Raw genomic sequence first — 27,927 nt, forward strand, 5'->3', positions numbered from 1 at the left:
CTTGTCACTTGGTCGAGTCACTCCGTACAGTGGCATACACACAAACACAAATTGTAGATACAGGCAGCTGGTGGTGGCAATTAGGAAAATTGGCTCGGGGGTGTGTGCAGAAGGTCATTAGCAAACTTTGAGGACCTATTCTTGTACTTAATGTATTGGAGTGAAGACTCAGAATGTTAGTGTTAGCAGAAACCAGGTATGTTAGGTAAATGGTATCCACAGTAAGAAAAATTCAGTTCCGTCAAGAACCACAACGCAAATAAATGTGTGTGCGCATTGGTTTGTAAAACTGTCTCACCAAGAGACTAGCTCTTACTATGTGTGCTGTACTAATATTTTATAATGTTTCATTTTATCTCAGTGTTGATTGTGCACCAGTTGATTTTGTTGGGTTGAGATCCACAATTTGGAATACAGCCTTAAAGTTTGTCTACACCCCCCCTCTTTAAAAATTTTTTGAAGCTACATTTTTGTTGTTGTTAATTCTCACCTAAGTATTTAATCAATGATGAATGATTGTGTTCTTATTTGCATGATAATTTGATAATTTTAACTTTGGGGTCATTATTCAGGTGTATTTACCTGTTAGTAAGATAACATTCTGCTCAAAGGACATTGTAACCACCTGCAGGCAGAATTCCACCAAAAACTGGGCACAGGTCATAATTCACTCTGGTTTCCCTCTCTTTTAAACCAGGTAGTTCCCATTTACCAGCAGAATGAGTAGAAAAAGAGACTCAGAAACGACATTCGAGGAGGATTCTCAGCCTAATGATGAAGTGGTTCCCTACAGTGATGATGAAACTGAAGATGAACTTGAAGACCAGGGGCCTGCGGTTGAACCAGCACAGAACCGAGTCAACAGAGAAGCGGAAGAAAGACGGGAGACGTTCAGAAAAGGTAACCGCTCCGGGACCTGGCAATGGCAGCAAAGGACGAATGGCCCGTGTTAGATGATCCAGGCGGCATCTTCCTATCTCGGGATGCCGCTGAGAGAGTGGTTGATGGGCTTAGAGAAGTGCACATCGTCCTCCGTGCGTAGGTCTGGTCTACCCTATCTGACAAGTCCTGCCCAGGAAGACAAGGCCTTCGTTAGTGTCTGTTAGTTTTAGGAGGGAGTTGTATGTGGAGGGATTTGCTTGTTACTGCACGCGGGGACCTGGGAGTTACCATACATTTTGTTTTTTTATTAGTGAATATAAGATGGTTTGGGCTCTCTATGACTCTATGAAGTTTTTTTATGAGTCTCTGATTGCCACATGGGGCCTGCTAGAGAGCAAACTCTGCTACCAGCCCAGAATCAAGGCAGCTTCAAGGCAGGAGCTAGACCAGGGCTGGCAAATGTTTTTCTGTTAGGGGCCACAGAGTGCATATTTTAGGCTCTGTGGGCCACACTGTCTCCTGCTGCAATTACTCAGCTCAACTGATGTTTCTTGACAGTCTGACATTTAGAGTAACAGAACACAGCTTACTGCCCTGGCTGGGTGGCTCAGCTGGCTGGGGCATTGTCCTGTGCACCAAAGGTTGCCAGTTCAATTCCCGGTCGGGGCATATACTTAGGTTGTGGGTTTGATCCCCAGTCAGGGTACATACTACAGGGAACCAGTTTAATCGATCTCTCTCTCTCTTTCTCTCTCTTTCTCTCTCTCTCTAATCAATAAACATATTCTCAGGTGAGGATTTGAAAAAAAGCAATATAGCTTACTTTCACAATTATGCTTTTTCCCTGGTGGCTTTTTTATTTCATTTCCAGCTGGTTCTGCTGCCCTGGCAAGTAAGTGTGGTCTTTTCTTGTAGCTCTTCTGCTCCATGAGGAAGCTGATGGTTTTCTCTTTGGACCCCAGCCTTGCTCCAGGTTGAACATGTTTCCTCAAGGTCCCTAGAATTCCAGCTAAATAACTTTCCCATTCACAGAAATCTCCATGAAATTGATCTTCTGACTTTCCAGACACACCCCTCCACCGCCTCTATCAGAATGGTTTCTGGTTTCATCTGGTTTCTTCAAAGTCTCCGTCACTGCCGGTCTGCCTTCCAAGATTCCCCAGAAGTCTGCTTCCCTCCTGTCACCCCCAGAACCCCCGTCTCTACTCCCGGGGTTCTGCTGTCTGGTTAAACTGGTCTTTTTTCAGTGTTCACGCAGAGGAGAAAGGGACACCTAGGCAGTGATCCCCCCCACCCCGCGTTGGTCTGGTGCTGCCTCTCTTTGGCTCCTCTGTGTGGGAAGGGTCACGATGGGAGGAAAGCCATGTGTCCACGTGGGGCCCCTCCCACCACAGGCTCTGAAACCTGGGGAGGCCATCAATTTGTATTGCCTGCTCCCAGCTTTCCCTATCAAACATGTAGAATGTTTAGACCTTCCTGTGAACTTCTGGCTGTAATTTTAAGCTATTGCATAATAAGCGTTAGTGTTTTCTGCCTTTAAATAGAAGTCATGACAATTGAGCTAAATTAAAATGGACTCACTGCCAATCTGCACAGGAATGTGGCCTCTGTCCTAACAGGTCCAGGCTGGATAGTGTGCACTGACAGGTTAGCGAGGAGTTCTAGCTGACTGCCCAGACAGTGCAGGGACGGGTCTCTTCCCCATTCCTTTCCCACTGCACCTCTGCGTTTCATATCGCAGTCTTGGAATCTCTGCCATATGGAGCTATCTGATGAGCTGGCAGAGAGGTGGCGGGTGGGGCGGAGAGTGAACTTTGCTGTTGCTGCCTGTGTCAGCGCTATCAGATGTGTGGTTAAGGGCGCAGTGAAGGGACTGGGGTTGGGTGCCTGCAGAAATGTCAGACAAGCACGAAGTGGGTGGCAGCTCTCACCTCTGGTTTTTTCCAACTCAGCCGTCACATTCTGGCGCTCAGGGCTCTTTCCTGATCATTCCGTTGGCAGGTCACATTTCTTGTCAATTTCTACCCTCCGAATACAGGCATTGAGGGTGCTCAGGCTTGCTCTGGTCTCTTCATAGTCTTTTTCTGATGGCAGCTTATCTTCTAGAAGAATTTGGTGGTTCTCATTTCTCAAAACCCCTGTCAAATGACTTTGCTTGTGACTTTTAAAAATGTTGTTGTCCTGACACCTCTGTCTGCCCTTCCCAAACACACAGAGGGCATTCAGTAAGTGCTAGACCTCTGCCCCCTCCCTTCCTACTTCTGCCTGGCACACACACACACCCCCAACCATCTTCTTCTCCCCTTCTTTCTCCCTCCCTTCTTCCTCTAACTCCCTCTTTCCATCTTTCTTATTCTTTTTTCTCCCCATTTTCTCACTTGGGCATTTTCCCAATGTTTTAAAAAAATTTTAATTTATTTACTTTTAAAGAGAGGGGAAGGGAGGGAAAAACAAAGGGAGAGAAACATTGATGTGAGAGAGAAACAAGAACTGGGAATCGAACTCGCGAACTTTCGGTCTGCAGGACAGTGCCCCAACCAACTGAGCCACACCAGTCAGGGCAGCATTTTCCCAATTAAAGTCAATGTCACTCTGACCTTTCAAGCATCATCTGTCTGTCTTGACATTTTACTGCAACTGCTTTTCGGTCGAAGGACATTTATTGAGTGCCGTGAGGTTTAAGAACAAGTGCAAACATGCTGTCTGAATGTACTGTTTGTGCTGTGGAGGAAGAGATAAGCCCACAGATTGGACTAAAGGAACCTGACCCTTAGCTTCCTTTGGGCAAGGATTGACAGGACTGGGTGAGGGTGTTTCCGTGCTGTGGGATGCACACTCTCTTTGCGTGATGAACACACTGGAACAGAATGGTATTTCCTACCGTGTGTTCTGGGAAACACTAGTGCCACCAGATGCTCCAGGAAACAAAGACTGTGGTTCCTGTGCCCAGAAACTCAGAATTCTTCGTCATCGTCTTGGAATTTAAGGCTGCCCATTGACATAAAAGGATCTGAGACGTTCAGCTTTAAAGAAACCAACTTAATTCCATTCAACCATGGCTTCCTTACATTCCTTGACTCCAGGATGCTGGGTCTTTCTGTTTGTTTCTTAGTTTACCATCCTGGTGCACTAGATCAGCTCCTTGGGTAACTCTGTGCCAGTTAGGAACCAGCTTAGGGATGAGTCCTTGGGCAGAAAGAGGTGCTCTGGAGAGGGTCCCCGGATCAGTGCAAGGGGGCTCTTTCATCTGAGCCTGGGGACGTAATACACAAGCTGTCTCCTGCCTCCTTGGCAGCGTGGCTTTATTAATGAACTCTCCCATGCTCTCGCTCTGGTTGGCTTACAGATACACCCACCGCCTCCCTGTCCACTGGAAATTCTTCACCGGAATCCTGCTTTCTGCCTCAGGCTGGTCCCAATCTCCTGTCTCCTGTTCTCACGGCCAAGCTCTCCCGTTCTCTTGGGTTCTTCCCCTCCATAGGCTACTGGCTATTCTATGGATAACATTTTCCTTTTTAAAAAAATTTTATAATTGTGTGTGTATATGTGTGAGAGAGAGAGAGAAAGAGAAAGAGAAACATCGATTTGTTGTTCCACATATTTATGCCTTCATTGGCTGATTCTTGTATGTGCCCTGACCAGGGATTGAGCTCACAACCTTGGCGTATGGGGATGATGCTCTAACTAACTGAGCTACCCAGCAAGGGCTGGATAACACTTTCTCAAAGGTTACCAAGAGCCCAGTGTCAAATCCAGGGAGCCTTTTATCAATTGTCTTCTCTCAACCTCCATTTTCTCTGGTGTGCTTGGCCTTTTTAACAGCCTCTCCTTCAGGAAATGCCAGACTCCTTGACAGGGGATCCGTCCTGTCCCGACACTCCTGTTTCTCATCTTTAAAGTGTCCGCATTTCCATTCATCCTCTGTTCTCTTGCTACAGGCCTTCCTTTGGCAGGCTGATCCCTTTCCTCTGCTTCAGGCACCTCATCTCTGTGCATGACTCTGACACGCAACATGCGTGATGGTGATGAGGGAGGGCCCTGGGTGAAGACTGGTGGCTTCACCACTTTCTAGTTGTGTGAGCTCGAGGAAAGGACTTCCACTCTCCGTGCCTCAGTGTCCCCGTCTATCAGATGAGCATAATATTAGTACCTATTTCACCGGGTGGCTGTGAGTAGTAAGGCAGAAAGGAAGTGTAAAGGACTTAGACTAGTTTTAAGAACACAGTAAGTACTCAATGAGTATTAGCTGTTATCACACCCCCCCCATACACACACCAGTTCTTCCCTTAATGTCTTTCACACCAAACCTAACGCTTCTATCCCTACTCCTCATCTCTCCCATCTTTCTATCCTCAAATCATCTTGGCCCCTCGACTTCCCTTTGGGGCAGTCCCATTCTCCTGGAACCCCCCCAGGCTGCAGCTGCAGCTGCAGCAGAAATTCTTCTCCATGGGTCCTTCTGTCCCCAAGTCCAAACACGAGTAGACAAAAAGATGAATAGAATGCAGAACAGTTGGTTTTCCCAGCAATGGTGTGGCCCACATATTGAGGAACATTTTATTTATTTGGTGTCATTCCTGCCTCTGTCATCTTATATACCTCTCTCATTAGCACAGCCTTGTCTGTCTGCAGACCAGGGGACATTTCTGCTAACCCCTGGGCTTTCCTATGCCCCAGTGGTTTTTCAGATAAAGTCTTTGGCTTATCTTAGATAGTTCAGCATACCTGCAGGCAATGAAGGCATGAATCTCTTCAAACAGGGAAGGCAGAAAGTGATGTTTATGGACAAGTCCACCCATGCACATCTGAAACCATGGGGACAAAGTTGAAACTTGCAAAAAGAGCCTCACTCATGCAATGACTTGTTCTTTGGGTGGATTGACCTGTGGTTCCACTCCAAGAGCTGTGACTCAGGAGTCTGCCCTGGAGGGGGTTAGGATGGGCTTCCTTGTGGAAAGGAATTAATTAGGGGAGGGGAGGGACACAAGTGCCCAGAAGAGCAGACCACATACAGAGACTCTGTGGCAGGGGGGAGGTGACAGGGCACCCAGAGGAAGTGAAATTAAGCCTGGGTGGTATGAACAGAGGTTGAGTGTGTGCTCACTCACATTTTCATCCCTATCACAGGATAATTTAAAAACGGAACCAGTGGGCTTTGGTTGCCCATCATTCAGCCAATCTGCCAGCACTACGAGGGCCCGGGGTCCAATCTGTCCTATTCCCAGCTGGTGTCAGGACACCAGGCTGTGGCCTGGCATGCTGTAGTGGCTCAGCGGGCGTGAGTGATTAAAGGCGTGGGCGCTTCAATAGGGACATCAGTGGGAAACCAGGGGAGCTCTTCCGTGGCCTTCCCTGATCAAGGAAGGCTTCCTGGAATGTCAGGACACCTGGCTGAGTTTTGAGTGAGTGTGACACCTAAGTCAACCCCAGTGGTCCCAGGAACAGAGCATTCCACACAGAGGCTGCGTGGCAGCTCAAGGAGCTGAGAGTTCAGGGAATTGCAAGTCATTCTTGGAGCCTAGATGAAGAGTTTGGTTCCTCTCCTGAAGGCTGAGGGAGCCAGTAAAGCAATTTGGGCTGAAAATAACCTGGGGAGGTGGATAGTGGCCATCTCCTACTATGGCCTCTCCATAGCCATGTTTGCTGCTCTCAGGCGGGTCTTCATCAGGGAAGTCTTCGTTGTACTTGGACTCTGATTCCAGCTCCTTCTCTTGGCTGCTTAGGCCCCTGTGATTTCATTCTGTCTTCCTCTCCCGACTAGCTGGCTGCCCACAGCTTGCAGCCTTATTCATCGTGTGCCATCCACGCCATCCTATCCTCAGTTCCTGGTTCATGGCAAGCCTTGCCCTTCCGCAGGACTTTCCATCCACTCTTCCCAGTGCCTACAGCAGCCCCTCCCCTGTGACCGGCTCCTTCTCCCCTCCCAGGTCTCAACATAAGCATCGCCTCCTGAGAGAAGCCTTGTCCGACCCCTGGCCCCAGCCCCAGCCTGGAGCAGACCCCTTCCTGTATTATCCCAGAGCCCCTTGCACTTACCTGCAATCCCCAAGTGCGTTTATAATGCCCTTGAGTGGCTGTGTGACCAATGAAGCTCTTCTCCACCGGACTGTTAGCTTCATGAGAATCAAGGCCATGTCTGTCCCATGTAGAGCACATGATAGGCACTCAATAAATATGTGTTGGGTACATGAATTTATTTTAGAAATCCCATGTTGGCAGCAGTGGGGAGAAGGGAGCAGACAATGCTCCAAGTAAAAAGTGGTGAGAATCTAAACCAACATGTCCAGGGTGGAGAAGAGGGGACACATCCTATTTGTTAAGGATTTGGTGTTCACAAATCCCATTCCCATTACATCTGAGGGTCAAGGGCAAAGGAGACCTGAGGAGTAATTTCTGGTTTAGGCACCCCAGTGGATATTGCTACATTAAAAAAAAAAAAAAAAAACCCCACCCCAAACTTATTGGCATAGAATGAGTATTTCCTGATGCTCACCAATTCTGAGTCAGGAGTTCCAGCAGGGCACAGTGCAGACGGCTTCTTTCTGCTGTAAGGTGTCTGGGGTCTCAGCTGTGGAAACTTGAACAACTGAGGTGACTTGAACCATTGGGGCCTGGATTAATATTCACTCCTATGTCCAGCACTTGAGCTGGATAACTCAAAGCCTCACCTGGGTCTTTGGATGGGAGCACCCTTGGGCTTCCTCCAGCAGGGTGCTGGGCTGCGATGGGAGTGCCCTAAGAAGGACCATCTTCCCAGGAGGTACAAGCAGAAGCCGGTTGCAGAATTCAGGCAGCATCTCTTGTGCGCCGTTCCCTTGGTTACAAGAGAGTCACTGAGGCCGGCCCTGATTCGAGGTGAGGGAAATCAGATGCCCCTTCTTGATGAGGGAGTAGCAAGGTCACGGTGCAGGGTGGGAGATACCCTTGCGGCTGCCCTTGGAAAGTGCTTCCTGCCTCAGTGGATAGCAGAGACATTTGTGGGGATGCGCAGCAGTGGGGACAGAGCCCCTCTGTGGGCCGAAGAGAGGGTTGTTGTCTGAGACATTTACGGGACACTCACTTGCGTTGCTGGCTGGCCAGCAATTAGAAATGTAGGATGAGGTAGTAAAAAATGGACAAGAACGGTGCAGCCTGCCCCTGGGAAATGACAGAATTGACATTCTTAACCATACTGTAATAGATGGCACTGAGCTTCAGTTTCCAGAGTGCAGTCCTTTCAATACCTGGTTGACCTTGGGGTTTTGCTGTGCCCATGGGAGTAGCATATTCTCAGGGAGAGGGAGAGTCCAGGAAAGGGCTTCAGGAGAGGAACCTCTACAGTGGTACCTGCCCCCTCTCCTTCCATAAACACTCATGCATTCCCCCACCTCACCCCCCCACACACACACACACTTAGCACAGACACTCGGCAGCACATTTGCGTACATTCTCCTGCTTGTGAGGTTAGCAAGGACGTGGACTACTGCCTATTAGAACTGCTTCTGTATGTTAGATGCCGATTTCACAACTTGGAGCTGGAGATGATTCACACAAAAGCTTCAGCGCCATCTATCTATCTATCTATCTATCTATCTATCTATCTATCTATCTATCTATCTATCTTTTCAAAGCTGAATAGTGCTGTGCAGTCCCCAAAGTCCTTTCTTCGTGCCTGGGTCGGCTTGCTGTCTGTACTTGAAACTGTAAAACTGCATTTCTTTAAAAGTCTTTTCCAACTCAGAACTTTGCATAGGGGTGAAATGATTGTTGGCTGACAGTATTTTTGGTGGAATGTTTGGTCACTAAGGTTTAAAGCAGTCACCACTCACCACGTGAGCCTCGGGAGCCAGGGAGACGTGTCCTCGGTGTGACTTCACCCTGGATGTGGCATCAGTGAAACCTGTGCAGCTGTGAGCCCAGTGGAAGTGCCCACTTCAGAGAAGAGTCTGGAATCAAGGGTGTGGATCTCTTGAGCATCTATGAATTCTGTTTTGTCTGGAATCAGGAAACAGGTTAAGCTAGTCCATTGAAATATACCAGCCCTAGGAAATCCTTGGAGCACACCGAGGAGGGATGTTTTCCACTTGATTCGATTTTTGACATATACCAGAATGACAATTCCACTCTGACTACTTAATTTCTTTCTCCAGCTGGCCGTAAAGGGCCTGCCTGTCACCACTTCAGCCTTAAGAACATCACAGCGACTGGCAGCTTGTAAAATAAAGGGTGTGTGTGTGGGGAGGAGGGGTGGCCTTCCTGTGCTGAGTGATTTGTAATGGGGGAGGGGCGTGAGACTGTGCTGTCTGGTTCTCTAGAACTTGATCCTGAGTAGTGTCATTTATGGCTGAATTGAGAGAGGAGCCTTTGCTCATGGGACCTAACATGGCTGTTGCTGTTCTTACTGCCGGCTTGGAACCTGCGTCTCTAACATAGGTTATTTTATTTTATTTTATTTTTTAAATTGTTTATTTATTTATTTATTTTTAGAGAGAGGGGAAAGGAGAAAGAGAGGGAGAAAAACATCACTGTGCGGTTGCCTCTCACTCGTGCCCCCAGCTGGGGACCTGGCGTGCAACCTAGTCATGTGCCCTGACTTGGAATTGAACCAGTGACATTTGGTTCGCAGGCCGATGCTCAATCCACTGAGCCACAGCAGCCAGGGCTCTAATGTAGGTTATTAATGGTAGAAGTCACCCAAAGAAATGTCTTTCTCCCTCTCTCCCTCTCCTCTTCCTCTCCACACACCACCCCCTCCTCTCCTCTCCTCTCTCCTCTCTCTCTGTCTCTCTCTCTCTGTCTCTCTCTCTCTCTCTGTCTCTCTCTCTGTCTCTCTCTCTCTGTCTCTCTCTCTGTCTCTCTCTCTCTCTCTCTCTCTGTCTCTCTCTCTCTCTCTCTCTGTCTCTCTCTCTCTCTCTCTCTCTCTCTCTCTCTCTCTCTCTCTCTCTCTCTCTCTCAGAATAACTGGGCAACAGGATGTGATTAAATAGAAAGCCCTCAGGGATTCCATTAGGATCCAGGGCAGCCCACATGCGCAGGAATCCATCTGGGATCTTGGGAAAATTCTGATTCCGGTGCCAGATTTGTTTCTACAGCTCATGGGTGGACATTTGCACCCAGGTGTCCTACAGGGGTCTTCAGGTCACCATGCCCAAGATGCACTGTACCCCCAGCTAGACTTATCCACCCCCCCCTCCCCACTCTCTAGGTGTTCTGTGTTGGCTCTGCCCATGCAGCCACCCAAAATCGCATCTGGAGTCATTCTTATTTCATGTTCATTTCTCATTTCTTCTTGCCCACAGTCAGGCAGCCATCCTCCTGTGATTCTTGGATCTGTCTTCTCTCCATTTCCAGTTCCTTAGTTCGGGGCCAGGCACTCATCAGCTCCCCGTTCAATGACTGTAGTGGTCTTCTGCCTCTGGACTGGCTCCCTTCAAATCCACGCTCACAGCTGCTCATGGGACACAGGTCACCAAACTTTGTCCATACCCTTCCCCGCCTTGAGCCCAGTGTTGGGTCTCCCCTGCTCTTGGCATGGTGGTCCAAGGCCCCATCCATCTACGTGGCTCTCCGCTTGTCTCCTGTCCTTCCTGGAAGCCACTCTGTGGTTCCCTGATACCCAGCTCTTTGCATCTGAACCCCGGCCAAACCGTTTCCTGCCTTTTGCTTTTGCTGCTGGTATCAATCTCTCTCCTCTCTCCTTCCAGGGGATAGCTTTTAAGAGTCCACTCAAGGGGCACCCCTTCCACCACCCCCTGGCCAGATCTATTGCTGCTCTTTAGCGTTTCTGCACTGCCAACTGCTTATCTTCATCCTTGCGTTGCTTTATGTTACCCATTGCCTTCCACTGATGTATGTGTTTAGGTGTCTCCCCCTACCCCGATGGGACAGTGGGTCCTTCAGGTAGGGATTGCGTCTGACCCATAGGTGGTTTCTCTTGGAAATGGGGTCCAGTTCTACCTTGCTCCGCATTCGTGGTTCTCAAACGCGAGTGTGGGTGTGACTCTTCAGGATTCATGTTGCTGGCCCGTGCCCAGAGTTCCTGACATGCCGGTTCTGGGCTGGTGCCTGACAATGGGCGCTTTGTACAAGTTCTCAGGTGATGCTGCTGGTCTGCACCCCTCCCTTTGAGAAGCCCTGTGACAGTGATACTCTTATCACAGCTGACCTGCACTTCCTCCACCTGCATGTTTCAGAGGCTGCGAGTATGGCGAGAGGCTGGGCCGAATCTGGGAGGACTAGAATGCTTGATGCAAGGAGGATGAGCTCCATCTGCTTTCCCGGGCAAGGTGGATTCTATCATTTGTTAAGTCTCACTTCCTGTCCTAACCTCTTGTAGCCTGTTGGCTGTTCTGGGCCTAGGTTACAGTGGCAGGAGCCAGCCCATGGACAGCTCGGTGACTGGTATGGGTCAGTGACCCAGGAAAGGCAGAACCGCTCCCGGCATCAGGAGTGAAGAGCAGCCGAAGCACGCTTCTCTTCTTAATACCCCCAGACCCATCCTGACACCTCCCAGGCCATGTCCTGCCACAGGCCCTAAGGAGACCTTGGCCTGGTTCACTGTTAGGTCGTGGCCTCTCTTGGTCACCTGTGCTGATACTTCTTGCTGCCATCAGCATCCTGGGTTAGCGCTCTTCTATCCTTACCTTGCTTTTCAGTTTGCCTCTTTCTTTTTCTTTCTTCCTTTCTTTTCTTTCTTTCTTTCTTTCTTTTTCTTTCTTTCTTTCTTTCTTTCTTTCTTTCTTTCTTTCTTTCTTTCTTTCTTTCCTTCTTTCTTTCACTATATTTTTAAACACTGAAAAGTGCATAGAAAGAACACAACAAGTACATGGTTTCTCAAATAGTTATGAAGTAAACATATGTTCAAATGCTGTTACCAGTTTTTCAAATGTCCTTCCAGAGATGTACACACACTTGTATGTGCAAAGAATGTGCTCTTGTATACTCATAGATACACATACACGTGAACACACGTGTGTCATGCGTGCATTCCTGCTACCCATTAATTCTGTGTGTCACATAGCTGAAAGCACAGTATCGTAGACACTCTCTGCTTCTGTCACTTAGTGTAACTTGGAAATCGTTCCCGTTAGTACAGTTTTGCAGACTGTGTAGGCTTTCGTTGTGTGAATGTTTAACTAGCTGCTCATGGCAGCATTTAGGTCGTTACTAATCGCTCTGATCAATAGGGCTGAATAGCCAGCCCTGAGCTGTGCCATTTCTCCTGTGCATGAGTATATACATGGGGGGTACACTTGTAGAAGAGAGATTGCTCAGACACTGTGTGTGGGGGTTACAGTCTGATACATCTGTTCAAATGCTCTCTGCAGAGACCACCTAAGAGGGCCTGTCTCTCCACTCTCAGCTCAGCGCGCCATCAGATTCTTGACTCTTGGCTGATATTGTGCAACTCTAGGATAAAAATTGGTGCCCCACTGAAGAAAGTGCCCTTCTTTTTGTTTTATGCGCTTGAGTATCTTTTCACATATTTAAGAGCCATTTGAATTTCCCTCGGTATGAACTGTCTAGTCATGTCCTTGACCTATTTCTCTTGTTAGTTGGGTTTTTTTTTTTTTTCTTTTTGACACTAAACTTTTGATCTTCTTACCTTCTGGGTTGCTAAAGTTTGTACCAACCAGTGCAGCTTGCTGGTTTGTTGGTGTGTCTGTAAGCAAAATTCAGAGCCAGCCGTGACAGGCTGGGGTTCAGGCCAAGCTTACTTCCTTTTCCAGATGGTGATGATCAAAGGCCTCGCTGCCTGTGGGAACACTCGGCGCACCGTGTAGCAATATTTACATGTTTTGAATACACATTTACCAGATATGGCGATGAGCTTGGGCCACAGCTGGCTGATGTTAAATATTTGGGGTTCTTGTTTACCAAACAAGAGGATGGTGAGCTCAGACGTTAGGAATGTGGTTGGATGAAGGGTAGAAAGAGAAAAATGCAGGGTGGGGGTGTGAGGGGGATTGGCACACAAGAGGCTTCCACAGAGCTGAGAATTGTTCTGTCGAACCAGGAGGCAACATCTCCTGATAACAGGGGCAAAAACTACTCCCAAGGAGAATCGGGTTAGAAACAGTTAGTGTAGGATGGGGCCAGGGAGAAGTGTTTAAAGAGACATGTGACTAAATGGTAGATGTGACATTAAGTTCATGAAATGAACTTGTAAAGAAGACAGATACTGGAGATCAGGATAAAGCACTGCATAACGCTGATGTATAATCAGGACTCTAAAGTGTTGCATTCAAACTGGGTTATTAAAGACAAGTAAATGAGTTTGAAAAACTAACTTAATTTAGTTGTGACCTGGAGCTCTGGGACTTTTGTTGGGGCCACATTTAAATGAGGATTGCTCTTTTAGAATTTTTATGTTCTATGGACAAGTTACACCATGTTCATTGGTGTGTTGAAACTGCTGGAACATAGTAAGTACCACACACTGGGGAACGTAAACAGCAGAATTTCTTGTGTCACCGTTCTGGAAGATAGAAATCCAAGATCAAGGTGTTGACAATGTTCATTCCTTCTGTGGGCTGTGAGGGAAAGATCTGTTCCAGGCCTGTCTCCTTAGTTTGTAGGTCTTTCCCCTGTCAGTTCACATCATCGTCCCTCTATGTGTATCTCTGGGTCCAGATTTACTTTTTTGTAAGGATATTAGTCATTTTGGATTAGGTCCCAACCTAATGACCTCACTCTAAATTGATTCCATCTGCTATGACCTGATTTCCAAATAAGGTCATATTCTGAGGCAGGGGATGGGAGTTCAGATTTTATCATGAATCTGGGAAGCACACAGTTCAACCCATAACAACATGCTAATTATGTACTCAATGGACTTTTCCTTCTTTCTTTTTTAAAGAATGTACGTGGCAAGTCAAAGCAAATGATCGAAGCTTCCATGAACAGCCTCATTTTATGAACACCAAGTTCTTTTGTATTAAGGAGAGCAAATATGCGGTGAGTTGATTTTAACTGCCTGAATCTTCTTTACCGAAAGCCGGTTTTTTCCAATGGCCGGCATGCTTGTTAGCTTCATGTGACACCTGCCTTCCAGATAGCCCCTGGCCTGGGTCCACTGATCATCACCGTGAGTTCCACAGAATGTCACCGTAAATTTGAAGGCCCCAAGGCTGTAAAGGGTGGCTCCAAACAAAACAAAATTATATAGATTGGAAAGTTCCTTATGTATTTGTAAAACTCTTAAAAATGTTTTGTGAAAGAATGTACAATAATATCACTGATGCCTTATGTTTGAAAGTAAGAAAAAATTGAAAGGCATCTTTCTCTTCTAATCCTCACCCAAGGATAATGTTTATTGATTTAAGAGAGAGAAACATTGATCGAAGTATCAATTCGTTACCTACCATTGAACCTGCAGCCTTTTTTTTTTTAAAGTATATTTTATTGATTATATTGTTACAATAGTTCCAAAAACCTGCAGCCTTTTGGTGTGCGGAGGACGCTCCCACCAAATGAGCCACTGGCCAGGACTGAGAGGAATCTTAGTAACTTATCATCCCCTCCATTGCCTGTGATGGATTTAGAGATTTTGAAGATATTTTCACCTCAAAAAAGCTTATTGCCTTTGAAATAAGATAAAGAACACCTGTTAAGTGTGGGCTTAAATGATGTGTGTATTAGTTTCCTAGGACCGCTGTCACAAAGTGCTATAAACTGGGTGTTTAAAGACAAGAGAAATGCATTGTCTCACAGTTCAAGGGACCAGAGTCCGAAAGGAAGGCGGTGGCAGGGCTGGTTCCTTCTGGAGGATGGGAGGAACCATCTGTTCTGGGTACCTGCCCCAGCTTCTGGTGCTGGCCGGCAATTCTTACCATTCCTTGGCCTCAGTCTTCACATGGGCTTCTCCCTGTGTGTTTCTCTGTGTCCAGTCTTCCCCTTCTTTGAAGGACAGCGGTCACTGGGGTAGGGCCCACATAAATCCAGGATGACCTCATTGTAACTTGATTATATCTGCCAAAACCCTATTTCCAAATGAGGTGACATCACCAGGTATCAGGGTTAGATCTTGAGCATATCTTTTTGGAGCACACAGTTCAGCCCACAATGGCATCTTTTACTCTTTCTTACACAGCAGCCTCCACCCACCCACCCCAACCCCCCTTAAATAAAAGTGTGCCTCCAAGGAGTCTTAAGTCATTCTGAGGCCTGGTTAGAATTAAAAGCTTAACAGAAATCTCAGTATCCTTCTGAGTGATAAGTGACATCTCTGTGTCACTGTTGGCCATAGGACTTGGTGCTTTTTACAGATGTGTGTTCATTGTGATAAATGTGTGGCGTGATTTCAAATGACTTTTTTATTTTTTCTAACAGAGCAATGCAATCAAAACATACAAGTATAACGCATTTACCTTTCTACCAATGAATTTGTTTGAGCAGTTTAAGAGAGCAGCCAACTTCTATTTCCTGGTCCTTCTTATCTTACAGGTAATGCCCTGTGATATCTTAAAATCTGTTTTGAATTATGGTGACTTAATAACATTTAAGTTATGGACACATGTAATGTGACTAATCTTGAAAGTTTTTATATTAACATAAGGGAATGTGCTTCATACACAGAACTGGCTCAGCTGGTGTTTAAAAATTCCATTTTGTACTAATATGAAGGTTAAAATTGGCTTCCCTGACATGAATCAAGTTAAGATCTTCACATTGTAAAATTATTTGTACCTTAAAATTAAATCTATTGTTTATGCTTATCTTTTATTCTTTATTTAAATGCCTAATTTCCCCAAGAATATTACTGAATTTCATTAACATTTTGGTCATAAATCTCAATTGTTTTTGTGAAGTAGTTTTACATTGTAAAGGCCTATTTTTTTCTGAGTTGTTTTTTTTTTTTTTTTCCTTAATTGTGGCAAAAAAAAATTCACTTATCTTGGAGAGCCTTGGTTTCATCTGTGTAGGGGTTATTGCTGTAATCAAGGGAACTCTTAGCATTTCGTGTGCTGGTTACAATGGACACATATCCACTTTGTTTTATCACATTCTTTATATCAAGCATTGGATTTGGAAAATAGTCTCACCTGCTGGCATTCACCTAGTAAGGTTTTTGTGAAAATGATAGTATGCGTGTCTGGGTGGGGATGAGGAGAGAGGAAGAGAGAAAGGGAAGGAGAAAGTGGAACAAAGAGAGAAAGAGAGAGAGAGACAAACAGAGAGGGAAACACAGAAAGAGACACACACACAGAGAAATAGATACTCATCGGATTTCGTACAGTGTAAGACTTGCTGACTTGACAGTACAGGACGGTCACATTATCAAGAGGGACCTTTGCGATAGGCTTGTAGAGATAAACACTACAATTTATAAAGTACTGCTGTGTAATGAGTGGGCTACTTTTCTCTTCCTTCCAGCAGGGAAAAGGGGAGTTACACATATTGACAAGAATGTGGGAAATGATCTATTTATTTTCCAAATGCTCTAGTTTCTTTAAAGTAGAGCAACGCAACTTAGGGTATTAGGAATAGCCTTAGACAGCCCTTTATTTGCATTGTTACTTCACTTAATTCTTGTGCTCTGACTTGAAGACTATCAGACCCTCTGTTTTACAGAGAAGACCTGAGGCCTGGCAAGACAAAGGAATGTGCTCCAAGTTCCATAGCCCATAAGTGGTAGATAGAACTGGGCGGGACTTGGGTCCAGGAGCTTGACTCTAACGAGTATGTTATAAGGCCCAATAATCAATAAGATGATTACAAAATACCTGTACTAAATTTGCTTCCCAATCTTTTGTTCCAGTTTGTATGTTGTCTTGATGGAGGCGGGGCTTCCTGCAAGGCCAGCCTCTTTCTTGCCTGGACCAATAACAACGGCAGTGAAGGAAGTGCTTTCTTCTCATGCCCCCAAAGATGCCCCATCTGATCACTAGCTGTCAGAGCCAGCCATGACCCACTGCCCTCTTTGCCTGCATCAGAGACCCGGGGCTAAGCAGCCAGCAGTGTAGAGCCTGCTGTATGAACTCCCTGAAAGTCCAAGGACTCATTTCACCCACATCCCATGCTACCCTCCCCCGGTAAATTATGATTATCATGCATGCACACACACACACACACACACACACACACACACACACACACACACACACAATGGAGCACTTACGTTACAAAGCTTTGTTGGTGTCCAGTTAAGGTCACAATGAGGCAATTCCAGGAAACACCGTCTTCTGGGCTCTGTTCCAGGAGACCAGAAGCTGGAGAAATCAGATGGTGGGAAGAATGTTGGCTGGATGCTTAGGTGCCTCTTCTGCATGCCCTACAGGATGCAGGCTTGGGTGATGAAGATCAGACTTTAAATTAACAAGCCTAGCATTAGCAGTTACCTGTGGATCAGCTGTGCCTTCGTGGGCACACATGGATGCCTTTTTATTTCTTCCAGGCAATCCCTCAAATTACGACTCTGGCGTGGTACACCACCCTGGTGCCCTTGCTCATGGTGCTGGGCATCACGGCAGTCAAAGACCTGGTGGACGACGTGGTAAGAAGGATTTCCCGTACAACTTTCTCCTCATGGCCATGATCTCATTTTTTGTTTGGCATTAATAATTTACATTTTGAGATTATTAAAATAAGCTTTCCCCATCTCTCTTCTAAAGGCTCGCCATAAAATGGATAACGAAATCAACAACAGGACGTGTGAAGTCATTAAGGATGGCAGGTACAGTCTGTCACTGGTAACCAAGTTACAAGGCTATAATATGTCAATATATCTAGAAACAAACTTGCAAATAACAATTAGAATCTATCAGTGCATTCACCCTTTCACTGTAAAATTCTTCGCTTCCTAAGCCTTTGTTTCCCTCTGTGGCCTGGAGGCTCCACGCAATTTACATTATGGGTGGTGGCTGATGGGCCGCGTCATCAGATCTCCTGTGTTCACACAACGTCAGCCTGGAATGTGCTGCTCCCATCTCTGCTGCTGCTCCCAAATTTCTGTTGTTCAGGGCTTTGCTCAGTTCTCCAGCCAAAGTGATTTCTTCACTGCACTTTTTCAGAGCACTTTGTTTTCATCATGATCTGAATTTTATTCAAATTATTGGTGTGGGTGTCCCCAACTCTAAGTTTCTCGAGGAGACAGTCCTGAGTATTTGTTTTGTGTCCATTAACGCCTCCAACACAGAGAGAGCACTCAAGAAGTGTTTAAATTAACACAGTCAACTGGGATCCAAGTGCCGGCTCACCAGCCAGTAATGAGTTGTTTCTTGAGCAAGCACCTTGTGGCAGAACTCCAAAGCCAAGTGCTAAAAATAGCGACTTAGGCCTAATTCAAAGATTTTTTGTGTCAACACTGTGGAAAATAACCTGGTTTATAGCTCCACTTCCACTCGTCGTCGTCGGCAGCCGTCCGTCTCGAGAGACGATGGTGTAGCTTCTTAAGAGTCTATCTGCACCGCCGAGAATGGCTGTGCAGTCCGACTCGGGAGTGACACGGTATCTGTCTCCTCCCGTGTTTAATCGACATCTTGCGATGACGCTGGAGTGTCCGCTCCAGTGAAGCTGAAGCTACAGAGCCTGGGCAGGGTGATATGGAGGGTCTGCTGTTGCCCATGCAGCAGACCCTCCACTTCCACTATGTCTAATTTAAATGTAGATTATGTCAATCTATAAGTATGTATAGGTGGCTTTTTTTCCCCTCACAAATAAATGGACTCAGTTCCAGCGGCCGCCTTTTAGGCCACTTAGAGTCACTGTTCTGAAGGGCAGCTTACTAGCCCTCAGCCTGTCTAATTACATTAATGGAGTGGCTCTGAGTTGCCTTGAATTTGGGAGTTGGGGCCACATATCAAGCAGCTCTGTGGCCTTGGCAGCCCCTGGAGTGGGGCCAAGCCTATGTGGGGACTTGAGCGTTGATGGGACAGGGCAACAAGGGCCTCCTAAGGGGACCCAGACATCACCATGTAAGAGTCCAAGGGAATTGCTTCTGTCACCTGCAAAGAGTGATGCCAAGAATGTGTTAGTTAACTTGTTTACTCACCGTTGGAGACCCACATGCAAATGGCTAGTTTACAATTTTAGAGATGTTGACATGTAATCTAGCTACAACTTCACTTATTGAAAAATAAGCCAATTTTTAAAAATCCTGGGATTAAAATTGTGTATTAAGTTCTTATAAAATTGGGGAAAACAGCATATAGGCATATATCTAAAATGTATTTTAAATGCCTAGGTCTTTTTTATTTAGAAATTCGTGGACGACAAACAGAGTAATTGAACTTCTGCCTCCAAAAATTAAGTTTACTAATCGTGGTAGGTTCATAATATCCGTTGGGAATACCATTTTTTTGTGTGTGAAAACCTTTAAAACAGACTATATTTTGAAACTGTTTTAAATGTTGATTTATTAGAAATTTAAATGGTATTGCCTATGGAATTTAATGCTGGAGACAGTCATCATTTTTATTTATTTTCTATTCTATCAGTATCCTTATTAGACTTATTATAAAAGTGATCCATACTAAGCTAAACTTTGAAGTTCCATGCGGATTGCAGGTGGCCTGTATGGGAGCCATAATGTGTTCCTGTCCTGGGTCCACCCGGGGCCGGCACCTAAAGAGGTGATGGATAGCAGAGATGAAAGAGGACGAGAGGTGGGAACACAGGACATGAGAAAAGACAGAAGTGGGGTGGCAGGTGTCTCCTTGCCACACACTGAAGTAGCCCCCTTAACCCTTCATTACAGGACGTAGGCTGAAAAAAAAGACTTCAGAGTTGTCACGGTCACCATTGCTTCCTTCAGAGGATAACCCAATTCTCATGACCGCTTAATGTGCTCACATCATTAAATGGCCAAACTTTTAGCAAAACTTTTCCATGTGATTTACATGTTTTCCCAGAATCTTTGGCTTCCTGAAAGAATCATTCCAAATCTCTTGCCATTAACCAATAACCTATCCTTATTTTTAATGTTTAGATTCAAAGTTACCAAGTGGAAGGAGATTCAAGTTGGAGATGTCATTCGTCTGAAGAAAAACGATTTTATCCCAGTAAGTGGCCAGGCCCTGCGCCTCTCACCCCTCGCCCTCCCGTCTGACTTGGCGCCCCGTCCCGCCCTGGGCCCCTGTGTCACCGGTGTGTTCCGTTTCACACAGGCAGACATATTGTTGTTGTCCAGCTCGGAACCCAACAGCCTCTGCTATGTCGAAACGGCCGAACTGGACGGGTAAGTGGGTCTTGGGTGGGCCTGTGTGAAAGCCCCCCTGTGGAGGCATAGTCATTGCTTTAAAGGCCGTGCTCTCTAGACAAGAAGCCCTGAGAGCTGGCCTTGCCTCTACCACTTGCTTTCTGCCCAGCAGTGGCCCTAACTGACCAGCCTCTCTGCTTTATTCCATCCGTGAGGTGGTGCTTTCAGACCTGCCTCCCTTCCCCCACTTCAGAGGAAGTAGAAGGGTCAAGGGCAGACTGCATGCTGAGCCCTTGGTAAACTGCTGAGCAGCGTTCAGATACATACGAATGACTATTAACATAATCTACTTTAGAAAAAAAAGAATGGATTTTTAAAGTCTATGCCAAGAGACAGTTTTGAATGCCCCCTTGATTGGTTTTGATTATTATGCTACCACTTGAAAGAGAGTCAAGTTCTGCTTTTGACCTGTTTTCGGTACATGTATTGAATGCCTACTAGGTCACCTTAGCTTTATGTTCTCGCTCATTTACTCTCAACAACTGTATGGGACAAGTAATAAGATGATCTCGACATTCCCCATGAGGAAACTGAGGCACCGGGGGTGAAGTGGCCTGCCCAAGGTCACGCAGTTTAAGTGGCGGAGTTGGGACGCTGCTCCCCATGCTGGCTCCCAAGGCGGGCACCTGTGTCCCATGCTGGTGTAAACCCTTCTCCCTCCATCCTGGGTGTGCGTAAGCTTCTTTATGGAGGGCTGAAATCACCTGTGTGGCGCCTAGATCTTTCTCTGTCCTTCTATAAGTCAGTCAGTTGATTGTTCAGTTTTAACTGTGAAACAGCTGTTATTCCCATGTGTGGATGGGACATGCCAGGAGTTGGGATTTGAAAGACAGAATTATCTTTCAGAGACAGGGAATCCACTTCTTCACTTGGAAAATGATAAGTTGACAGTCTAGACACTCTCTGTAAAAAAATATTATTTGTTTTGTAGAACCACTTTAGTGTGATTAAATATTAGAAGCTATGTTTTTAAACAGCTTGACAGCCTAGGATGGCGACCAGAGTTAAGTGAGAAGGAGGAAGGGACATTTCTATCATCAGGAATGGCCCACAACAGCAAACAGCGAAGGGGACTGACGTGTCCCACCCAGGTCAAGAGTTTTTCTCTAGTTCAGGGGATAACCTCATCCAAACCTGAAATTTTAAGATGAACAGAGAATTTGCAAACAAAAAAGGAAAACAAAAAGAAAAAGAAAAGAAAGAAAAGTGAATTATTTAGCTTTTGCTTCTAGGTATGCCTAGTGTTACTTTGTACTGTTCTCTTTGTATTCCCTTTTGAACGCCAAAATTTGTCTATTCTTTTTTTTTCCCCCTCTCTCTTTAGAGAAACCAACTTAAAGTTCAAAATGGCACTTGAAGCCACACACCAGTATCTCCAAAAAGAAAATTCCCTGGCAACGTTTGATGGTTTGTGCAAACACGTCGTACTCTGTTTTAAATTTTTGTTGCTTGATTTGGTCCCTATTAATTAACCCTGAAAATGTTTCATATGGGAGGACTTATACAAATCATATCTTTTTTAAAGGTTTTATTGAATGTGAAGAACCCAATAATCGACTAGATAAGTTTACAGGAACGCTCTTTTGGAGAAACACAAGTTTTCCTTTGGATGCTGATAAAATTTTGTTACGTGGCTGTGTAATTAGGAACACCGATTTCTGCCATGGATTGGTCATTTTCGCAGGTACTTTCAGAATTTCTTCGGAAATTGATCTGATAGCTGATTTCAAGATTTAAAGAGGAGCAGATTGCTTTTCCGTTCTTTCTCCATTGAAATCCAAGGAAGAGTAATTTTATTGGCAGGCCAGTGAATTGATTTTCCCAACTGTTGATTGTATTGAATTTTCCATTTTTAGGTGCCGACACTAAAATAATGAAGAATAGTGGGAAAACCAGATTTAAAAGAACTAAAATTGATTACTTGATGAACTACATGGTTTATACGGTATTTATTTTCTTTTTCTATAGAGGAAAGGCTAGATTGCTGTCTTTTGCTCTAATTTTGTTGTATGTTTTTCCAGTATAAAGAAATCTTACCTCTGTAGACCAGGTATAAAAATGCATGAGTCACTTCAAGATTGGATCGGGGTGGGGGGTTCCCTCACTTTTTCTCAAAAATGCCCCCACTTGTAATACGAGACTCCCCTTGGGAATGGAAACTCAAGTTATAGGGTGCCCTGTCTGATTATTTTGATGAGTGGAGTGGCCATTTGGAAAATCGGGAAACTAAGTAAGTTAATGGGCTGGGCTCCTAAAGTCAAGGTAGAGTTGATTTTACTACAATTAGTTTCCATAGGGTTACCCTGGCTGGTTTGGCTCAGTGGATTGAGCGTCGGCCTGCGAACTAAGTGTCGCTGGTTCGATCTTCCAGTCAGGGTACATCAGAGAAGGAAAACTCTGACTCCAAAAAACCTCTGCTGCCTTGCGGCATACCTCTTCAGGGGAAAGGCTAAGGGAGTAAACCCCGACAGAAAATCCGGAGCCGGAGTCCCTAAGGCGGTTGGACGTTGTAGTCAACACCGGCAACTCCTGCGGCGCACCTGAAGCCAAGCTGTATTGACTCCGTCTTTCCCTTGGACCCTTCAGCTGCGAAGAGAGGGGGGGTCTGCTGCATGGGCAACAGCAGACCCTCCATATCACCCTGCCCAGGCTCTGTAGCTTCAGCTTCACTGGAGAGGACACTCCAGCATCATCGCAAGATGTCGATTTAACACGGGAGGAGACAGATACCGTGTCACTCCCGAGTCGGACTGCACAGCCATTCTCGGCGGTGCAGATAGACTCTTAAGAAGCTACACCATCGTCTCTCGAGACGGACGGCTGCCTACGAGTTTCCATAGGGGTAGTTCTGTTAACAGCAAACTTTTTTTTTTTTTTTGACATATACTGTATAAATCCACATATAAGGCAAGCCTAAATCTAAGTTGTATTGCGGGTCCGTAAGCCCACCCCCAGGTTTGACGGTTCACTAGAGAGATCTCCCAGAATTCAGCATTCAGTTGTACTCACAGCTGATCTTATTATAATAAGATCAGCTCAGCAAAGGCAACGGGCTCATAGGGCAAAGTCTGGAAGAAGCCAAGCACAGGCTTCCAGAGTCTTCTCCCCATTGTGTCACACACACGAGACATAGGTAATTCCCCGGCAACAATTTGTGACAGCTCATGTCAAACGGGGTCTCTACCAGAGACCCTCATTAGAGACTCAATGCCTGGGGTTCTGCTGGGGTCTGGTCCCGTAGGCACCGTCAGCCTGGAATGACCAAATTTCCAGATTCCCCAGAGAAAAGCGGGTGTGGGCATGAAGCATACACAAAGAGACACAATGGGCTGTTCTTATCAGAGCATAAGAAATAAAGAATCAAGAAACCGTCACAAAATGTAAGTTCCCAGATGCCAGCTAAGGGCCACACTTGCAAGCAGGCCTACTAAGGATAGCAGTCTGGCCCCTACTATGTTAGGGTGACCCCAAATATTAAACAGTCCTCCAATTTCCCAAAGAGAATTAATACTTTTTTGAGTATTTTCTTTAATTTGCCTATATAAACTTCTAGGGAATGTATAATACTTACAATACTTTAATTGCATCTATATGTTTAAAGTCATAAAAGTAATACATAAGATACAATTTTTCCCCTGCTCTCACATTTCCTGGAAACTTTATTTGAACTCTTTGTCAATGTCACTGTCTGGGCTCCGGCTGGAGCGCTCACAGTGAGCTCATATCGCTCCATCTGTGCCACTTCGTTGGGAGACCTAGCACTTTTGGAATCTGTGTCCAAAAATTTAAATCTGTCCCTGGAAATTTTATTACTACCCACAAATACCCAAATACTACTAGGAGTGTTGACTTTTTTACTCCTTCCTTAAGTATATAATCATAACTTCCACAACAGAATGCTTACTATTCTGCTTCTTAAGTGATCTGACACCTTAAGTGATCATTAAACTTTCAAGAATAATGACCTAAATCTGGGTGAAATTTCCTTGCCTTTCAATGACGTTCATTTCCATCAAGCATTGCCTAAGAGCATCCCATTAAACATTGTTCGAAATTCTTTTATACTCAGGTATCTTCTCTAAGCAGCATGTTGTTGTTTAAAATAAAACTAATTGAGAGAATGAGGTAAAACATGGGGGTGTTTAAAGATTTGACTAAGATACTATCTTCTCTTCTGAAGTATAATTTTGGAATAAAACCTCACCTCATATGTAGAATGTAGGATAAATCATTCAATCATAGCAATCAAATCGACTTTCAAAGCATTCTTACGGGCACTGCTTTATCTTAAGTGTGTTGTTTTTACAAACGACTAAATCATCATCAACCTGTAAAGTATTGAGCAAGGTCAGTCAGCATCTATGAAATGCATGGAGTGGGGAATCCTTCAGATTACAGTTAAATATTGTATGTCTTCTAGATCTTTGTGCTTCTCAGCCTAATTGCTGCGGGCCTTGCCATTGGCCATGCTTACTGGGAAGCCCAAGTCGCCAATTACTCTTGGTACCTCTATGATGGAGAAGACTCTAGCCCCTCCTACCGTGGATTCCTCAATTTCTGGGGCTACATCATTGTTCTGAACACCATGGTGCCCATCTCTCTCTACGTCAGGTAAGGCTGCCTGCGCTTTGGCCTTTTGCTTTAAGGAAAGGACACAGTATGCTTTCGCTGCTCCGTGCCTTCCTTTCTAGCAATAATTGTTTCAAAGGTCAGAAGGAACAAGGAAAATAACTTTCGTTTCAGAATTGGGGGTAACGGAGGGGAGGGAAGTTAACAGTTGGGTGTCTGCTCTCTGCTGGGCACAGCACTTTGTATCTCAGCCTGAGTACAGATAAGGCTACAGGAGCTCAGAGGTCAGGCACTACCTCCTGAGTCACTCACTTGGTAGGATCCCTTCCCCATGGGTTCCCAAACTCCAGCGGCAGAAAGAGCCTAGGAGACAGCGAAGATTTAGAAAGCCACAGGAAAGCTTAGTTGTTTCCTGTGCAGGAAGGTGCCTTCCTACCCTCTCACCCACCTCTTCCTTATTTATACCCCGCCACATTCATTCCTGGTAAAATTCACTGGCTTCCCGGCCACGACCTCCCAATGGGAATGCCACTCCCTCTGCCCTGCATGGGCCTTTGTTCCATTCCTGATCTCAGTCACAACCACAGTAAGAATCGGGATCACGCCTCTGACAAACGGGAACCTCCTGGTTTTGTGACATTCCTTCCTTTTTTACTTTTTATGCCTTTAATATCCAACTTCACCGTCACTGGTCAGTTGGGTTTTAGACCTTGGGGAGAGGGATTGTGCCTTGAAATGTACTCAACAGCCCGAGTCTGCTTTTAGTTCCAGTAAGTAATAGCCCAGAGCCATCCAGGGTCACATACACACCTGTAATTAGAAGCATTAATTTAATTTTAATTTTATTACATGTGCACTTGTTTTCTTTTTAATTTTATTACATGTAGCTACTGTTGTTCTTTTAACATGAAGTCAAGCCCGGAGGAGCCATCTGTTTGCAGTCACTTTAAGAAAAACTGAGATGAGTTTTACCTTTGTCTAGGGAACTTTTACACAGATAATTTTTGTCATAAACTGTATGTGTAGTTTTCTGGTTTAAAAAACTCATGCCATGTGACTCCTGAGATTTCTTTCTTTCTCTTGGAAATAAAGGTCCTTTTAAAGCATAAGTCAGATCAGGTCACTCCAGATAGTATCTCTGCATTGTTTGCAGCCCTGCGGTAGCTTTCTGTTGCATTCAGAATAGACTCACTGAGGCCGCACTGTAACCCACAAGGCCCAGCGCATGTGATGCTTTACGCTCCCCCCACCTGCACTCCCGCACCTCCCTGGGCTCCTGCTACTCTAGCCTCCCTGATACTCTCAGGGGTGCCAGAGCCTGTTCTTATCTGTGCCTGGAATATCCTTCACTCCACAGCTACAGAAGTGTTCTTTCGTTTCTTTCAGGTCTCTGCTCATCTCATTGCCACCGTATCCCCTCGGCCTTGCCACCCCTTCTATCTTACATGTCACTTCCGTTTCCTGTTGGTCTCCATCTCCCCTTACCCTGCTTTGATTTCCTGCAGAGAAATTTTACCACCTAATATATAGCTCCTCATTTATTTATCTGATTTCATTAGAAGGTAGCCTTGATAGTAGGGCTTTTGTCTGTTTTATTTACTGATGTGTCCCTTGTACCTAGAATGGTGTCTGGCTCACAGTAGGCACTCAGGAAACATATATGGGAGGAGAGAAGGAGAGAGTTATCTTTTCATCTTTTTAACTTGTTATATCCTTTGCCCACTTAACAATTGCTGGATATGTAAACAGCTTCCTTAAAACTGAGATATATTCAGTCACTTACAGTTTTAGAATTGAGACAATCCTCTTCAAATTATCTGATTTTGGACATTCTATAACCATACACGAGCTTAGGGAAAAATTATGCTTTTTCAGAGTGTGGAATCACAATTTAGGGTTTATTGGACAAATTTCTTTTCTCTGCTTGAGATACACAAGGATCTGCAGCCTAGTGGGTTTGCCCTATACTTGGGGCAAAAATGAACATGGCCATTCCAGTTGTGCCCAAGTGCGGTGGGGAATGAGAGGGAAGAGGGTGAGAATGGCCACATTTGTGTGCCCTCTGCATGCCACCATGTCACCTGTTCCACTGGGCTGTGTTTGATCATGGGGCACCATGGCCATGGCTGGATGTGCTCTGGGGTGAGTGGGAATGAGAAGAGGGCCTTGACCTTGACCTTAAACCTGGAGAAAGTTACGTTTGGTCAGGAGAAGTCAGAGGCTGGGCACATGGGCCAGTGGCTGGCTTTTGTCTTGGTAGATAAGCCACTCCCTCTTGAATGTACAAGTGACAGTAAATGCACCACCTGCCACTTGTATCTGAGAATTCCATTGAAAGTCATCGTTTGTCTTCCTAGCGTGGAAGTGATCCGTCTTGGCCAGAGTTACTTCATCAACTGGGACCTGCAGATGTACTACCCGGAGAAGGACACGCCCGCAAAGGCGAGGACCACCACGCTGAATGAGCAGCTTGGACAGATCCACTACATCTTCTCTGATAAGACAGGGACACTCACGCAAAATATCATGAATTTTAAAAAGTGCTGCATCAACGGGCAGATATACGGTGAGTGGACGCCGTTACTGAGCCCCTGGGCATGTGGGACCAGAGCCTGCTGTCCCAGAGCTGCCGGGGCAGAGCCCGTTGGTCATCCTGGGCTGAGCTGTGAAGCAGTATCATCACTGGTGGCACTGGGAACTCACAATGGGAGAGCTCGGCAGTCAGAAGTGGGCACACATTCCTCAGAAAACTAAACTCAGAACTACCCTGTGATCCAGCAGTTCCACTTCTGGGTATATACTCAAAAGAATTGAGAGCAGGGATTGATTCAAATAGCTGTTTGCACACCGATGTTCATAGGATCATTATTCACAACAGCTGGAGTGTGGAAGTAACCCAGGTGTCAGTGGATGGATGAAAAGATAAAGAAGTGTGCTACAGATACACAATGGAATATTTGATTTTAAAAAGGAAGGACATTCTGACTCATGCTATAACAGGGATGAATCCTAAGGACCTTATGCTAAGTGAAATAAGCCCATCCCCAAAAAACAAGTACTGTATGATCCCACTTATGTGAGGTATCTAGAGTAGTCAGATTTCTAGAGATAGAAAGCTAAATGGTGGTTGCCTGGGTTGGGGGTGCAGGTGGGATGGGAGATATTATTTAACGAGTTTTAATTTTACCAGATAAAGAACTATGCCGCTGGATGGTGGCGATGGTTGCCCAACAGTGTGATTACCAGTTAAAACCACTGAGCTGTACACTTAACAATGGTCAATATAGTAAATTATATAT

The 27,927-nt window shown here is 45.5% G+C and overlaps 1 protein-coding gene across 2 annotated transcripts in view; it reads left to right on the top strand.

Moving 5' to 3' along the window:
- Positions 1-699: 699 nt before the first annotated feature.
- The window catches only part of ATP8B1 (ATPase phospholipid transporting 8B1), a 54,018-nt gene continuing 26,790 nt past the window's right edge, over positions 700-27,927 (top strand). The window contains exons 1-12 of one of the 2 annotated variants that reach the window (XM_090285454.1): positions 700-900; positions 13,721-13,818; positions 15,193-15,306; positions 17,258-17,356; positions 17,475-17,536; positions 19,790-19,862; positions 19,968-20,038; positions 21,384-21,466; positions 21,585-21,743; positions 21,916-22,004; positions 24,480-24,670; positions 26,986-27,194. In XM_090285454.1, coding sequence (XP_090141580.1) covers positions 720-900; positions 13,721-13,818; positions 15,193-15,306; positions 17,258-17,356; positions 17,475-17,536; positions 19,790-19,862; positions 19,968-20,038; positions 21,384-21,466; positions 21,585-21,743; positions 21,916-22,004; positions 24,480-24,670; positions 26,986-27,194 — 1,429 coding nt within the window. In that variant the 5' untranslated portion in view covers positions 700-719. The remainder of the gene's footprint in view (positions 901-13,720; positions 13,819-15,192; positions 15,307-17,257; positions 17,357-17,474; positions 17,537-19,789; positions 19,863-19,967; positions 20,039-21,383; positions 21,467-21,584; positions 21,744-21,915; positions 22,005-24,479; positions 24,671-26,985; positions 27,195-27,927) is intronic. The other variant, XM_090285455.1, reaches the window with a different exon arrangement.

The sequence above is a fragment of the Furipterus horrens genome, unplaced genomic scaffold (assembly GCF_987537825.1).
Source record: "Furipterus horrens unplaced genomic scaffold, mFurHor1.1.pri manual_scaffold_8, whole genome shotgun sequence".
Classification (NCBI taxonomy): domain Eukaryota; kingdom Metazoa; phylum Chordata; class Mammalia; order Chiroptera; family Furipteridae; genus Furipterus; species Furipterus horrens.